The 18,432-nt window shown below is 32.4% G+C and overlaps 1 protein-coding gene across 1 annotated transcript; it reads left to right on the top strand.

Moving 5' to 3' along the window:
* Window positions 1-2,898: 2,898 nt before the first annotated feature.
* On the top strand, window positions 2,899-12,379 carry LOC125868974 (receptor-like protein kinase HERK 1). The gene is made up of 3 exons (XM_049549530.1): window positions 2,899-2,945; window positions 3,028-3,121; window positions 11,754-12,379. The coding sequence occupies exon 3, from the start codon at window positions 11,804-11,806 to the stop codon at window positions 12,377-12,379; it is 576 nt and encodes a 191-aa protein (XP_049405487.1). The 5' UTR covers window positions 2,899-2,945; window positions 3,028-3,121; window positions 11,754-11,803.
* The last annotated feature ends 6,053 nt before the right edge of the window (window positions 12,380-18,432 follow it).

Genomic DNA, 18,432 nt, shown 5'->3' with positions numbered 1-18,432 from the left:
AAAATGATTAAAAAACTCAGTATCTTTTTAGCTCAAATTAAACCTAACTCAACAAGATCCATTTTAAATTTCTTCAAAGTTTCAAAACTTCAACATCCTTTAATGGTAGAATTTTCTCCACAACTCCAAATTACTTGAAATTTTGAACATAGAATCAAAACACACTAGAGAACATATGTAGTGTCAAAAACAACAACTAAAACACGAATTAAAACAGATTTTTGAAATTTTTGGAACCGATTTCCATTTTTTTGGATTTTTTTTAATATGGGTGGATTTTTTTTAACTCCACAAATAATTTTAGAATTTTACCAATTAATGACGTGATCAAAATTTGAGGTGATTTAATGAAGAATTGAAAGAAGTTGAAAATTTGAGAGTTTTTGTTCTTCATGTGTTCTTGAGAGAAAAAGCAAAAAAGTACATTTGATCCAAAATCCTAATTGATAAGTGTTAAATGTTGTTTGGGGTCTTGTTGAAGTAAAATATGGTTCTGCAAAATCAGATTAAAAGAATAATGGCATAGATGAACCTTTTCTCAAATGACAATGACATAGATAAGTCAAACTTTTAACTGATGACATAAATGAATTTTTTCTCAAAGTTTGATGGTATATTTGAGTCTTTTCCCTAAAATATATAACCAATTGCTATAAAATTAATATATTGGGCACTTGCATATCACGGGCTATTGTAACTATCATATATAAAATATTGGGCACATGCATGTAATATTAATAATCAAAATAATAACATTAGATTTGGTGTCAAATTGATAACAATGGTTATTCTACTTATAATGTAAATGAGTTAACATAAAAATCTATAAGTACTTAGATTAAGAAAAATAAATATTATACATAATATAAAAGATATTACATCGCTGAAAGAAATATCAAGGATAAAATAAATATTTTTAAGATAAATAAAAAAATGTGTGTTATTGTTAGTTAAGGGAGGAATTTGATTTTTAAGGGATAATGCATAAGAACCCCTAAACTATTTTAAAATTAGAATAAATGCACCCTAAATGCTGATGTGACATAGAGAATGTGCATTCTCTTTGAAGGCAAGTGAACAATGAAAAAATTGAATAAAATGTGTCGCTGTAATTTCGATCATAATTTAGGGGATACTTGTGCCTTCTCTCAATCTTTTAAGCAAAATTGAGAGGGTAAATAATTTTCAACCATTAAATCTTACTCATTAATTTAATTTATGCAATGTGTCCCCAGTTGAAGTAAAAAATAAGAAACAATCATCTCACTCTACACATGATGTAAATATCCATATAAAAACATAGTTTCGTGGATAAGCTTGCGATCAAGCCGGCATTACAAGTAGTTCAAGCACGTAACTTGCAAGTAGCCATGCAGAAAACTTACAAGCAGGAAGAGGTGTCATGATGTGTCGTAGATGACGCATCATGGACTTCTCCTTTTAGCCAATAGCTTCTTTTTATCTATAAATATGAAGTCAGTTCATTTGTATAAAAGGAGACGCACAATAACTTAAGAAGTCTGGCAATTTCCAATCAAAAAGAAAATCATATCTTAATAAGAGAAACCTAATTGTGAGCGGAAAGCAATTTCAAGGTGAAATGTGAATATTCTTGGTGAAGTCAGAGATGCATTTATTCTTTTCTATACACATTATACTATACACATTCATTATACAACTGTAAAGTATAGTTCCATCTACAAAGATGATGAAACGATAGAACCCATGATCCGGATCAAAAAGTATGTGCATTTCTAATTGTGATTCGGCCAGTAATCTTGTATTGTAAGTCTGTTGTTTTGATGATCTTGACAAACAATGAGACCTGGTCCCATGAGTCGTGTATGATTGGTGAGCACGGGAAAAGTGGACAAAGCTCTCAGCCAATGGGAGAACACTAGGTTGTTTCGCTCAGAGATAATATACCTTTATTGACATGAAACTACCTAGTTTACACACTCAAGGTATCAAGCAAAAAGTGTCTTTTGTCTCTCTCAAGAAGAACACAAGCTCTCAAGAACTAACTGCAAGAGACCTGGTAAAGTTATCAAGTGTATCTTTAGTTGTTGACCGAGACTTCGTGTCTTGTGTGTTTCAACTTGTAAGATTCATTCCTAATCTATAAAGGAATAGATCGTGTCTTTATCTTTCCAGCCAACAATGAGTTTTAATGCATGCATTATCATAGTTAAAGACCGCATTGCCCCTCAAAATATTTGTTACATCTTTTCCACCATAACTGTGAAAGGTATTTTTGTAAATAAATATTTTTAATACAATTTATGTTATTTTTAATACATGAAACCTGACAATACATAAGAATAATCTATGTATTATTAATGCAAACATTACTAATACACTCTATACATTATTGTTATACACTCTATGCATGGGGTTTTAATGTATGCATTAACATGGTTAAAAACCTCATTACCCACAATTACATCTTTTCCACCATAATTGTTAAGAACATTTTTATAAATGATTTTTTTATGCAATGCATGCTATTTTTAATATATCAAATCAAATAATGCATAAGAAATAGGGAGTATTATAATACAATAATATAATACAATTATACAAATATTACTAATGCACTCTATTAGTATTATTATTTTTGTACACTCTGCCAAAAAGATAATTTGATTCCGGTCCAAGTCATTTCAAAATTATAATATTCGAATTAACTTTCTCTTATGAAATTCAAATTTGTCTGAAATATTCACGATTATTAAATTTAGGATAAAATTTATGATTTATTTAATTATAAATATAAAGTTTCAATCAAACAAAGTATAAAATTTTGATTTGTTAATTCCTAACGACCCCTCAGAAAGTCAATGAATCAGTCTACCTTTTAATCACTGGAAAATGAACACAACCATTCATCAATTATCTCAAGGAGAAGAAGACTAGTATGAACTCTGCGCTCTTAGATCTTATGGGTTAGTAATTTCTCTCTGATTTTCATGAAATGAAAGAAGAAATTGCAAGTATTTACCTTCTTTTTTACTCTGTTAGTTGCAGGACGCTAGCTAGCTAGCTGCTGCTTGGGTATTTGAGAACTTAAAAATCATTGAAGAAAGATGTTTGCTGTTAGATTTACTCTAAACGAAAAGTAGTAAGTTGTTTATTTTCGTTTCTCACATTTACTCAATCTATAAACTAATTGCATCTTATACAGATCTGAATCTGTTTTTTTCTTTTAGATCTCTGTGCTTTGTATAAGTTTGATGGTCAGTTTTTGGATTTGGTCCAACTCTCCCTCCCAATTTATGTGATTTAATTTGACTTGATATGAAGTTTAAGGAAGAAAAATGTCTTTTGAAACTTGTAGGTCTAAAATAAGTACTAGCTCTGTTCAACAATATTTGTCTACTATTGACTTGCACTCTACTTAAGAAATTATAAATAGAAGAATAATTTTATTATATCACCCTTTGAATATAATCAAGTACGGCTCAACAGATCTCGTGGCCTAAGGCAAAATCATATTAAGAGGCCCTTAAATTTATTTTATAAAATTTATACACTAACAAGAAAATCTATTTTCTACACAATAGATTAATCATTTAAGACAAAAAAATATCAAATTTCACACAAAAAAAGAAATGAAGAAGAGTACAAAAAATAAAAGTGATGGATTATCGATGTTAAGCTTCAAAACACAAATTGAAATTTTAATTTGGCTATCATCACAAATAAGAAAAAGAAAAGAACATACATAACTTAATAGTTGAAGTTTTGAGCATGGATAGCAACAAAAATATCCAAATTTCTAATCAATTTAAATGATATAATTCATTCCATTAAGTAGCACTCATTGATGAATATCTAAAACAAATTATAAAATTTTCATATAATATACTTCCTCTGTTCTTAATTACTTGTCCACTTTTGAATTCAATAATTGACATAGTGAGTATACATTTTACCCCTATTAATTATGAAGTGGATGAATTAAAAACTTAATATTTTCAAGAAGTTATATCTTTTTTCAAAGTAATTAATTGAGGGTATAATAGGTAAAAAAAATTGTCATTTCTTGATTTGTCAAAATGGACAAGTAATTAGGGATGACTAAAAAATGAAATATGAACAAGTAATTAGGGACAGAGTGAGTATTAAATTAAAACGAAAAGGAAACTTGTGCATGAATATTTTTGTGTTCACGTAGTTTAAGAAAAGATTGAAAAAAAATGATTATGTTATCAATATATATAACTTAGTTCCAATATAAAAAGGATATACTAATTTAAAATTAGAAGTTAAAACAAATATATTAAATAATGAGTGAAAAGATTATAAGAATTTATGAACTTATTGGTAAAAAACACTCTCAAACAAATAATAATAAAAAACATACCATAACAATTTTATTTATATAAATTATATTAATATATAATAAAATTAATAATAATAATTTAAACAAATTTGGGGCCTTTAATTTTTTGAGGCATAAGGCAATGTCCTCATTGGCCAAGCCTTAGAGCCTCCCCTGAATATAATAAATACAATATCTTGAAAAATGTAATAGAGAAATGATCATAATTAATGATAAGAGTAAATTAGGAACTAGTGTAAAATTATCCATTGATTTCATAGAGTAAACAAGTATTGTTGGACATTCTAAAATAATATAATGAACAACTATTGTTGGACGTAGGGAGTATGTTTGTGTGACTATAAATAAAATATACATTTTTCAAGTTAAAAGTGTTATTACATATAGAAATGTGTTATTTTTCCCTTTTTTTGAATGACTAACAATAAAACTGAGAGTCTGTTTGACATTGTTGTTGGGAGGCTAGAAACACTTATTTTGAGAAAAAAAAAATTTGTTAAAAAATTAAGTGTTTGGCAAATCAGTAAAAGTGTTTTTAAATGAAAGCAGAAGCAATTTTCTACTATTGGAAAGGAGCTAAAAAATTTTGTTTTTTTAAAAGAGCATAAGCGAAACAAAAAATTATTTTTCTCAAGATTAAAATATTCTATTCATATATACATAGATATGTATATATTTCTTATTAATTAATTAACATATTTCATAAATTTGGTCAAATTTCATTTAAGAATTTTATTTTTTATTTTTATATAATAAATCTTATAATTTATTTTACGTTTATATATTATTATTTTATATATTATATATTACTTTGTGTACTATTTTGTAGAATTAGAAAAAAATGGTAACAACAATATTTTTACAAGATTAAAAAAAAGAAAAAAATAACAATTAAAGATTTCAGTCTCCCAAACAAGGTATAATATTGATTGAAAATTTAAACTTGTAAATTTATATTTTTAAAAATAAAAATTTAATTAATTTATTATAATAGACATTTAAAATAATTTTTATATTAGAAGTAGATTAATAGTTGTCCTTTTTGTAATTTGACTCTTAAAAACACTTTTTAAAAGATTAGTCAAACGTAATTTGCTTATGAAAAACACTTTTCAAATGAATTAGTCAAACACAAATTGTTTTTTTTTCGAAAGCACTTCTCTAAAAAGTCATTTTAAAAAAATGCTTCTAAAAATAAGTTGTTTTTAGCCACAATGCCTAATAGGCTCTGAGTCTTATAAATTGGGAAAGAGGGTGTAGCATGTTTGACCAAGCTTTTAGAAAGTCAAAACTTCTATTTTAGAGAGAATTGAATTGCTTGACTAAATTTTTATGAATTTAAAAGTGTTTATTTTAAAGAGTCGAGTTATTTGGCCAACTTTTTAGAAAAAAAAAGTGCTTTTGAGTACTCTGAGAGACTATTTTTCAATTGTTACAAAAACTTTTGGTATAGTTTCCTGTGTTTTTCCTCCAGCTTTTCAACACTTGACTCTAGGCTTCTATGCTCTCTTGAAGCACTCTATAGTCTATACGCTTCATGTCAACTTGGTAGCCTCGTTATCAAAGGTGTCTCCTTGATCTATATTTAAAATAAATGTATTCTCGAATTTAGACCTTGTAAAACAAAGAAAGGAGTAAGAATAAATATGAAGTTCATCACTTATAAAACATTGTATATGAAAGGTTAAAAAAAGGGTTCTCAAGCTTGAGCTCAAATTTAACATTCTTATGAGTTATGATATACCCAAGTGTCGTGGTAAACTATAAAGAACAAATTCTCAAAACAAATGACATATAGTTGGCTATAAAGAAAACAACATTCATGGAGTGAACTAAGATAACCAATGTTTCCAAAGTAAAGATGCATATTCCACCATTGATTATATCATCAAGTGAAACTAAGCCACCCCCGATTTATAGACTTTGATACTTCCCTCAAGCACAAAGACACACACAATCATGCATAAGAAGAAATAGTAGTCAAAAGTTCATGATTCCACGTATGCTGAATGCTTCTATAACAAATTGTACACTTTTATGGTATAGCCAAGTATCATGATAAACAACAACTACTGAAGTTCGCAACAACCACAATAAGTTGGTTAGGAGGAAGATAATAATCACTAAGACTATAATTCTCATCCAACTTCCAAATCTAAGCAACTTTATGATAAGCTAGTCATCACAACATTCAATAAAGATCATCTCCCAAGAGAGTTGGTATGCAATTGGATTAGAAGACGAAGAGTATCTGATAAAATAAAGGAACCTATAAATTCAAAAGACAATGCTTTTATTATCCCTATTACCTTTTTGCACCAAAACACCCTTCAACTCAAATTATTGGATATAATTCATTTTGCAAAATCTCACAAGAAATAATAGTCATTAAAATGTCAATTTTGAGATACCAAACTAGTCCATCATCTAGTTGGTTATCTTCCATTTATTAAACAAAGAATCACATCCCCGGGGTCAAATACAAATCAAACCCCAAATGTCTCTAAGAGCTCCAACAATCACTTCACATAGCATCTCAAATGGCAAGTTTCTTAAGAATAAACACAAGTCATCACATAGTTGCTGCAAGAAGTCTTAAGGTCGAGGGACTTGAGTACTTAACCTTCATAGCTTTAGAAAGCTTAAGCATTATAAGTGTCAACCATTCATACAATATCAATCTTGGAATTAGAATATATTAAAGCAGTAAATCGTAATATATCCCAAGATAGTGCCTCCAAACTTATTACTTCATTGTAGACTCTCCTGTGATGAACCTTGATAAATGAATCTGTAAGTTTTGGTACCAAAATTATACATTCTTATTCATCTGTAGAGGCACAAATTTATAGTAGAGAGAAACAAACAAATTAGCAATCTGATTCATTTGACCATCAAGAGAAGATCTAATTTCCTAAACTATAAATAGGATAAATTTTAGGAATCACATAGTTTTAATATGAAATTACAATATATCCCTCTTTAGTTTGTAATTACATTAATCCCTTAAAAAGTAACACAAACCAGATACATAATATGTAGCTCGGATACATTATAACATAAATCGGATACATAATATGTAGTTCGGAGGAATCTATGCTTAACTTTTAAATGAAGGTCAAGATCTTAACATGGAATGTTAGGGGTCTTAACAATGAGGCATCAAAAAAATTAGTTAAGACCTGCCTACAGAAGTGGAAGGCTGACGTGATATGTTTACAGGAAACTAAGGTAAACAAGGGAGTAGAAAGAGTGGCATTCCAATTATGGCCAAGTAGATGGATGAGGTGTGGTTTTATGGTAGCAGATGGTAGCAAAGGGGGTATCCTCTTAATGTGGGACAGTAGGGTGTGGAAGGGTTCAAAAGTAGAGGAAGGTAACTTCTCAATCACATATAAATTTGAAGCGCTGCAAGATTCTTTTTGTTGGACCTTTACTGGTGTATATGCTCCTCATACCAGGAAGGAAAAGCTCGAATGTTGGGAGGAAATGGCTGCAATGAAGGGACTGTCCGAAGGGCTATGGGTAACAGGGGGAGATTTTAATACAGTCAGACATATGTTGGAAAGAAGGGGATGCTCTAGAACAACTAACATTATGGCTGATTTCTCCAAATGGATTGAAGATCTTGAATTACATGACCCTATTCTAATCGGAGGTAAATACACTTGGGTTAGGGGACTAAACCATCAAAGTAATGCAAGGCTAGACATATTCTTATACTCAACGGAATGGGAGGAAAGCTTCAAGAATATCAGACAAAGGATCATGCCCAGAGTAACCTCAGACCACAACCCTATCCTTTTGGAGTGCGGAGACTGGGAAAAAAGGAATTCTTATTTTAAATTTGAAAATTGGTGGCTTAAGGTCGAGGGTTTTAATGAACTGGTCCAGGAATGGTGGAATGGCTTCACAGTTGTAGGGTGCCCTGATTATAAATTATGTACTAAACTGAAATTGCTTAAACTGAAAGATTGGAGTAGGAACACGTTTTCTGAAATGACTAACAGGAAAAATAACCTACTTGAAGAACTGGTAGTTCTTGACAGAGCACAAGAAGACAGAGAATTATCCGAAGAAAAGTTGATGATTAGGGCAACAATACTGATCGAACTTGAAGTACTGGCCAATCATGATGAAGAGAGATGGAGACAAAAATCTAGAGCACTTTGGCTAAAAGAAGGGGATAAGAACACCCGTTTCTTTCAGAGATTAGCAACAACACACAGAAGGTACAACACAATTGATAGGCTGGTTGTAAGGGGGGAAGAGATGCAAGAACCTGATGAAATCAAAAGTGCTATGATAGAGTTCTATTCCAATCTTTACACTGAGAATGAGCCATGGAGACCTACTTTTGATTTGACAGGCTGTCCTATAGTCACCAATGAGGAGAATGAATGGCTTCAGAGACCATTTACAGAAACAGAAGTGTTGCAAACTATCCAACAGTGTGATGGAGACAAAGCCCCTGATCCTGATGGTTACACCTTGAAATTTTTCAAGGCATGCTGGGAGATCTTGAAGGAGGACCTAATGCAGACTATTCATAATTTCCACCAGAGGGGAGTCTTTGAAAAATCTTTCAATGCCACCCTTGTAGCATTGATCCCAAAGAAGCCTGGAGTTGTTGAGCTTAAGGATTTCAGACCTATTAGCCTAATCGGGGGGGTTACAAAATCATCTCTAAACTCATAACTGAAAGGCTTAAAACAGTTATTGGGAAGCTAGTAGATGAACACCAAATGGCATTCTTGAAAGGGAGACAAATACTTGATGCATCCTTGTTGGCTAATGAACTAGTTGATTCAAGGGTTAAACAGAAGCAACCTGGAATCCAATGTAAATTGGATATTGAAAAGTCTTATGACCATGTCAATTGGAATTTCCTCCTCAAAATTCTGAAAGACATGGGTTTGTAGTAGGTGGATTAAATGGATCAGTTTCTGTATTTCCAGTGTGAAGTTCTCCCTTATAATAAATGGCAACATAGAAGGCTTCTTTCAATCCCACTAGGGTCTTAGGCAAGGGGATCCCATGTCACCTTTTTTGTTCGTATTAGCTATGGAAGGGTTAAATCATATGCTCGGAACAACAAATGCTAATAGATGGGTGAAAGGTTTCAGTGCTCAGACAGGTAGAGGTGAAGATCTTGAAGTGTCTCATTTGTTTTATGCAGATGATGCCTTAATTTTTTGTGAAGCAGAGATAAGTCAGATCAGGCATTTGAGAGCCATCCTAACAATTTTTGAAGATATCTCAGGTCTCCATGTAAATTGGCTGAAAAGTCACATTTCTCCTATCAACCAGGTTTGGAATTTGCAAGATCTGGTTGTTATTCTGAGCTGCCAAGTGGAATCTTTACCAACTAAATATTTGGGATTGCCACTAGGTGCTAAAAACAAAGAATTAGAGGTGTGGAGTGGGGTGTTGGAAAGGTGCGAGAATAAACTATCTAGGTGGAAAAGTCAATATCTCTCTTTAGGGGGCAGATTGACTCTCACCAAGTCAGTTCTTGATGGCATGCCTACATACATGATGAACCTTTTTCCCATACCAAAGAGCATTGAAAAAAAACTCAATAGAGTTAGGAGAGCCTTTCTATGGCAAGGAAACAAGGAGAAGAGAGGTTATAACCTTCTGAAATGGGATGAACTGACTCTCAACACTCAACAAGGGGGGCTCAACCTGAAGAACCTCAGTAAACAAAACACCTCTATCTTGTAGAAATGGATTTGGAGGTTCTCCTTAGAAGAGAGGGCCATTTGGAGAAGATTCATAGCCGGAAAGTATGGCTTACTCAATCACTGGACAACTGAGGAGGTTGCGGGAACCTTTGGATGTAGTGTCTAGAAAACCATAAGAAGATTATGGCCTCATTTCAACAACAACATGTCAATCACTGTTGGAAATGGTTTGAAAACTGATTTCTGGAATGAGGTGTGGATTGGAGAAGACAGTCTTAGAAACTCTTTTTCACATCTTTACACTTTGAGTACGCAAAAGAATGTCTCTGTATCCCAAGCTTGGAGTCAGCAAGGATGGGACCTTATTTTTAGAAGAGCACTAAATGACTGGGAAATTGGGGAAGTTGCTAACCTATTGGGAGTACTAAACTCACACCCTGCTTTATCTATGAGGCCTGACAAACCTAGATGGAAATTACATAACAAGGGTGTGTTCACAGTGAAATCATGTTACTGGAATCTTAACACAAGGCAGTCAATGGTAGACATTTGGCTTTGGAAGTTAATCTGGAAGACCAAATGCCCCCCAAATGTAGCTTGTTTTTGTTGGTTGTTTTGTAGAAAGGCTTGTCTAACACATGAAGCTTTACAGAAAAGGGGATGGCAATTTTGTTCAAGATATGTCATGTGTGAACAGGAAACAGAAGTCAATGACCATTTGTTCCTTCATTGTAAGGCAGCGGTGAGCCTATGGAACATGTTTTTGGCTCTGTTGGGAGTTAAATGGGTGATGCCTAGCACAACAAAGGAACTACTAAATAGCTGGAAAGGTATTGGGAACAGAGGAAGAAAGGAACACTGGTGGAGAACTATCCCTGCATGCTATGGTGGACCCTCTGGAAAGAAAGAAATTTAAGAAGTTTTGAGGGACAAAAGACTAACTTACAGAAGATTAGAATGAATTGTATAAGCCTTTTTGTTTTTTTGGTGTAAACAGAATCTTGTAAGGGATATAGTAGATTTAGTTTATTTTAAAGGAAACTTGTAAAGTATACCCATGGGTGGGATGTAAGTTTCCAATTCATCATTTTTTGGGATAATGAATTTTTTGGTGTGAATACAAAGTTACCCTTGTCTCAAAAAAATAATATGTAGCTCGGATACATTAAAAACTAGCTCGGATACATAATATGTAGCTTGGATATATTAAAAACTAGATCGGATACATTATAAAATATATCGGATACATAATATGTAGCTCGAATACATTAAATACTGGCTCAGATACATTAAGAAATAAGGGATTTTAGGGGTTTTTAGAAATAGAAGAGGATATTGGAAATAAAAGAAACATAAGATGCGTATTTCAGTAATTTTTCCTTATAAATATATATAATATTGTAATATCAAGCCCGTAAACGGGCGTTTCATTATATTGGGCCGGTATCACGGGCCTTAAATTATCTAGTATCAATATAAAAGCATTATAAAGTTTTCAATAAATCAATTTGGTGTTGACTACCCCCACCCACCAAGCTTGAATGAGGTGTTTGACTTTTGAGTTTCGCCACTGTACAGTTTCAGTCTCTGGTTTTCTGCAAATCAGAGGTTCCTCAAGTTTCTATTTTGTTTACATCTAGATGCTTCGCAATTGTTCTAGATCATGTTTTTTCTTTAAAGTATTTGATATCAACTTGAAACCTTATTGTGATTTTGTTTAGGAGTAGGTCAAAGGCATGGATTCCTTTATGTATTAATGATTTAGCACACCATGGGAAGCAAACATTCGAAAGGAACAACTTCCACAAGTGATCCAGTTCCTTTTGCAGCTTTGCAACTTCCTTTTGCAGCTTTGCAAGAAGCAACTAACAACTTTGATGACAAGTTTTTCATTGCAGAGGGTGGATTTGGGAAGGTTTACAAGGGTGTTTTACGTGATGGAACAAAGGTGGCCCTGAAGAGTTGTAAGCGTGAGTCCTCACAAGGTATTGAAGAGTTCCAAACAAAAATTGAGATTCTTTCACAGTTCCGCCAACCCAATCTGGTTTCATTGATTGGATACTGTAATGATAACAATGAGATGATTCTAATTTTTGAGTATTTAGAGAATGGGAACCTCAGGAGCCATTTGTATGGGACACATCTACCCACTTTGAGTTGGGAGCAGAGGCTGGAGATATGCATCGGGGCAGCCAGAGGTCTCCACTACCTTCATACTAGCAAAATTATACATCGTGATGTTAAGTCTTCAAACATATTGCTTGATGAGAATTTTGTTCCAAAAATTGCTGATTTTGGAATATCCAAGAAAGGCGATGAAATGCTTAGCTGTTTCTGGTGTAGATAGGCCATCTATGAGCTATGTGCTGTGGAATTTGGAGTATGCACTTCATCTCCAAGAGCCTGTCATTCCAGATTATCCTGAAGAAGACAATAGCTTCCCTATTCACGAGCTATTACCGCTAATCAATGATTTCACTGATGTTGATGCCAGTTCTAATGTTGCTCAGGTTGGAACATCAAATTTGGATGATATCTCTAGTGATGAGCTTATAAGTCCGAGATAACTATGTGAAAATGGTACATACCTTCCTTCGGTGTTTGTTAATTCCACTTATATTTCCTGAATCATATGAATATTTATTTTTGGCTTTTGTAATAATTTATTTTACTAAGTTTTGAGTTGTATATAGAAAGAATGTTAACTTTGAAAACATGCGTTGCTCTACCTGTGGATATGGGGTGTCCGGTTGTTTCACATGTTGTGTATCGTTTTCAATAGATCTTTTCATGCATAGAAAATCATTAGTGAAAGTCTTTTCAAAACATGGAATAATTTTGAGCCTCTAGGAATACCTGATAACGTATTTCTTTGATACCGTTTATTCCCTCATCCATGTGTCAACCTTCTTTGAAGAATGAAAATGCAAAATAAATGGCTGAAGTTACCTTTGCACGATGGAATTTCTGTCCATTACCTGTTGAACACCTTATGATGTTACATGAGGTAATAAGCATAGTCTAGTATGAAACATGATCTTTCCTTTTAGAGTATCATCATATTGTTGAGAGACAACCTGCTTGAACGTCTCCATTCATTTTTGGTTGGGCCCATCTGAACCGCACCTTGGCTATTCCACTGGTTACCTGCTACCTTCCACCAGGTATCAGGTACCATTCAACTTTTTTCCTTAGAACAAGTAATAAAGTTTCATGTCAAATTCCATCATAATGCAAACTGTAATCGCTTAGTTTCATGACTGGTCATGCTTGAATGCTTATGTCAATACGTTATGCATTACTAAGCACTTAAACATCGGAGATTGTCTTGTTGAAGATGTATACCGGAAGCTTCTTGCTTCTTCCTGATGTGATTTACAGTCAGCGTTTTGTTGCTTACATCTTTTCTTAGTATGTTTTAGACAGTTAATAGGCATTGAGTTTGCACTTTGTTTATAGTATGATCACCAAAAGGAACAAGAAATATTTGAACTATAATGAAAGTTATGGATTCTGATGGCTACTCCATAGCAGTGTTTCCTTAGTAATCTATGAAGTTGCATTTATTTGGTGAACTACCTAGATGACTCGAAACTCATTATAATAAGAAATAGTATTATTAGTTTCTCTTGTCTTTTTTTTCCCTTGGATAAATAAAAGTTTTATTAGGACCAGCCCACTTTAGCCCATAAATCCAATATTATGTGGCATATACAAGGTTTATTTGGTCTTATTTTCAGAAACACAAGAGAAAAAAATCAAGAGAGATTCGTTTTCGTTTTAGAGATTGAGAGAAAAAGAGAAAAATCCTGTTTTTGTTTCTGGAAATTTTCTGCTCAGGCAGTCCGCTTCAGACAGAGTTTGCCGCTTCGTTAACCGTTGGATCGTGCTCAAATTTGAAGTAGGATTTCTCAGCATCTGGTTCTTGCAATTCAACGGCGGAGATCGGATTTGTAGGTCTGTAGCTTCTGATTTTGGGGAGTGAACAGTAGCTCGTTTTTGGGTGAAATTTGGATTTCCAACGCCTCAGGAAACTAGGGCTAGAGCTAGCTGGAAAAAGAAGGGTAAGAACCTTTATCTCGAAAGAGATTAAGTAAGGCAAGTTTCTGACCATTAATTCTGTAACAAAGGAGCGTAGAATTCCTCCTTGCTTTCCCCTTTGACCTGTGCCAAACTCCACTTTTGTTGTTGCCAGGTTTTCCTTTAATTCTCTAGTTTTGGTGCAATCTTGTTTTGTTGTTGCTCGTTGTTTGGCGCTTGTTTTGTGGCCAATTTTGGACAACAATTTTGTAACTCTTGGTGTTTATAGTGGAGCTTTTGGTCCTGTGGTTTTTTACTCTTCACATCAAAAGGTTCTCCACGTAAATCGTTGTGTCTTGTGTGATTGACTTATTCTTAACTGCTTGTTTTTGTTTGGTTGATATACTTGTTGTCCATTCTTCGTATTGCTTGATTTGGTTTGTCTTCTCTTGGTTCAAATTGAAAGGAAAAGTTAGACTTGAGTATTATTCCGCTGTGATCTTGTCGGGCATTCTTGTTAGTGCCTTGCCTTTCCCATCATTCCGGTGGAAAATTTCAATTTGAATTCTTCTATTGGCGCTGTATTCTTTAACAATTTTATGCATCTTCCAACAGTTGAGCAATCCTTGCAAATGCTTCTATTTTGTTTCTTTTGTATAAGTTTCATTTTGATTTATTGTCTTGCCACTATAGGCAACATGAAATAAGTATTATTTTGTCCTCGATTATGTGCAAATCAGTTAATTTGGTTTGCTATAATCGTACATAATGGCTTAAGCTATATTAATCATGTGCAAGGTCTTGATAGACAAAACAATAGCTCTTTGTTTGAAACAAAAATGTTATAATTTTGTTAGGATCAAATACTGTTTAAGAAATTGTTTCATCTTTTATTCGATATTCGTAAAACAAAATCCAAGTTTTGTCCCAGACTTCTAATGTTGGATATGTCACTTTCCCGCGAGGGATAAAAGGAGAGACACACAATAATTATCCAAAGGCAGCTTGAATAGTCTAGTCTTCTTCTCCTCCAAATCTCCACGAAAACTATTAATGGTTGCACTCCACACACCATGGGAAGCAAGTATTCCAAGACAACAACTTCCATAAGTGATACGAGTTCCTTTTGTAGATTTGCAGGAAGCAACTAACAACTTCGATGACAAAGTTGGAGGGCATAAATGTGAGCTAAGACCAAGCTAAATAGCATATTTATGTCTTATGCCTTGTTTTATTGTAGTTCTTGTTTTTGATATATGTCATTGTTTATTCTTGGTTTCAATAATCTGTCCTAGTATTGTGTTTATTGATTATAACACTATTTTATTGTCGTTTTTACTCCCTTCTGATAGACTTTTTGATAGCATCCATGTTACCCTGCTTGTACTAAAGTTGGCGGGTTACAATACAAAATTAAGAATATGTTTACCACGAAAGAGGTGTCCAAATTCAAGCCCAAAAGAAAAAAGATTGGGCCACACAAAGCCCAATAAAAGAGTCCAAAAAGCTAAACGGATAAGTCAAAGTTTCCTAGTTTAAAAACTTCTTTATTTTAAAGTTTTCCTATTTTCCTAGTTTAAAGTTTCATAGTTTAAAGTTTACCTAGTTTAAAGTTTTCCTAGTTTAAAGTTTCCATAAATGTAGGATTTAAATCCTATCCTATTTAGGATAGGTTTTCCCTATATATAGAAGTTGATTTTATTATTTTGAATAGACATGATTAATATTATTTGAGAGATTTCTCTTCTTTACACCTTTGTGTGTGGTGACTATGAATTTATCTTACAACCTTATAAGAACGATTTTTTAAGAGGTAAGATTAATTCTTAATTTGATATCTTTGGTTTCTATTCGTAAATTAAAGAAGGTGATTAGTCTTATACTAATTGTTGTCTCTAATTTCTTCGTAATAGGGGTCTAGATCACTGTTGATCTAAGTTCTTGAATTGACTCTATTAGTATCATAATTAGTTTTAGTTCGCTAATTTTGAATACTAAGATCAATTAGGGTTTTTAGCACTTTATTTTGAAATTGGGAATTTTATTCTTGAATTTCACATATCTTTCAATTTCTGTTTTTAATCCTTATAATTTCGCTTCCGCATTATTTTCTTGTTTATTTTGGTAACTTGATTCTTATCACTTTGTTTTATTTTCTTGTTGCTTACTATCTTTTCTTCACTGTCTCTTTCTTTTTCACTTGAGCTGAGGATCTCTCGGAAACAACTTTTCTACCTTTACGTGGTAATGGCAAAATCTGCATACATTCTACCATTCACATATCCCATTTGTGGGATTTCACTAGGTATGTCATTTTGTTGTTATCTTATCAAGAATATCACATCTTTCACGTATCTTTCTCATCCAACAAGGCATGATCACCGAACCTGCACTCAGGAATAATAATGCTTTGAAAAAGGCGTGATTCATTAAGTGAAAAACACTAACTAAATAGTTAGAGATGCCGCAAGCCAAAATCATAGAGCCTAATTGACTGGCTATGACCCTTTTTAGATCATTCTGTAATATTTCAGTGGTTGCCGCAAGGAATGATGTCATAATTCCTGCAAAGGTAATAACAATCAAAGTCGTAGGTGAGTATTCAAATATTCGGGAGCACCTTACTATCGTGAAAACATCAACTGTTATTATAGTAGCTACATGGATCAAAACGAATACTGAAATGAGACCTCCATAACATCACGTGACCAAGTATGCAGTTCCATTTGTGCAGATTTCCCAACAACACCAATGAAAAGTAAAATACAAATAAGAGGTATGACATTCAATCTCATATCTGAAGGAATCCAAAAATTTCTAGGGCACTAGATTGAACAAAAGATGATTGAAAAGTCTACTATTTGAAATAAAGTAAAAAAAAAAAAGATCAAATTTGATTATTCGTTTTTCTTAAAAAAAGTTTTATATTATTTCGTACTATATGTAATTCATATATAGGATAAAATAACACGAGATATTATAAATTTAAAATAAAATTTAATAATTTATTTAATTTGTAAATTCCTACCGACCCCTCATCTGCTGAAAGTCAATCAATCATCAATTATCTTTAGGGAGAAGACCAGAGTGATCAACTTTCTTCATCTCTTCCTTGTTTATGAACTCCGAGCTCTTAGATCTCACGTGTTAGTATTTTTTCTCTTTGATTTTCATAAAATGAAAGAAGAAATTGCAAGAAATACCTTCTTTTACTTTGTTAGTTGCAGTACGCTAGCTAGCTGCTTGGGTGTTAGAGGACTTGAAAATCATTGAAGAAAAGTGTTTGCTGTTAGATTTCAACCACCAAAGTCCAAACACTAAACAAGAAGTAGTAAGTTGTTTATTTTTCGTTTCTCATTTACTCAATATTCTTATNTACCAATTTATGTGATGTAATTTGACAACAAGTTTAAGCAAAAAACGTTTTTTGAAATTTGTTGGTCTAAATTAAGTATGTTTGTCGGATTAAACCATTTAAATTGTTATTGAATATAGAAATTTGTTATTCTTTTTTAAAATGATTAAAAAACTCAGTATCTTTTGAGCTCAAATTAAACCTAACTCAACAAGATCCATTTTAAATTTCTTCAAAGTTTCAAAACTTCAACATCCTTTTAATGGTAGAATTTTCTCCACAACTCCAAATTACTTGAAATTTTGAACATAGAATCAAAAAACACTAGAGAACATATGTAGTGTCAAAAACAACAACTAAAACACGAATTAAAACAGATTTTTGAAATTTTTGGAACCGATTTCCATTTTTTTGGATTTTTTTAAATATGGGTGGATTTTTTTTAACTCCACAAATAATTTTAAAATTTTACCTCTCTATATATATATAATTAATGATGTGACCGAAATTTGAGGTGATTTAATGAAGAATTGAAAGAAGTTGAAAATTTGAGAGTTTTTGTTCTTCATGTGTTCTTGAGAGAGAAAAAGCAAAAATGTACATTTGATCCAAAATCCTAATTGATAAGTGTTAAAAGTTGTTTGGGGTCTTGTTGAAGTAAAAAATGGTTCTGCAAAATTGGAGTTGAAAGAATAATGGCATAGATGAACCTTTTCTCAAATGACAATGACATAGATGAGCCAAACTTTTAACTGATGACATAAATAAGTTTTTTCTCAAAGTTCGATGGTATATTTGAGTATTTTTCCTAAAAAATATAACCAATTGCTATAAAATTAATATATTGGGCACTTGCATGTCACGGGCTATTGTAACTACCATATATAAAATATTGGGCACATGCATGTAATATTAAAATAATAATCATAAATAATAAACATTAGATTTGGTGACAAATTGATAACAATGGTTATTCTACTTATAATGTAAATGACAAAAAAATCTATAAGTACTTAGATTAAGAA

The sequence above is a fragment of the Solanum stenotomum genome, chromosome 6, assembly GCF_019186545.1.
Source record: "Solanum stenotomum isolate F172 chromosome 6, ASM1918654v1, whole genome shotgun sequence".
Taxonomy (NCBI): domain Eukaryota; kingdom Viridiplantae; phylum Streptophyta; class Magnoliopsida; order Solanales; family Solanaceae; genus Solanum; species Solanum stenotomum.
The sequence above is the reverse complement of the archived record's forward strand: the minus strand, read 5'-3'. Positions and strand labels throughout refer to the sequence as shown.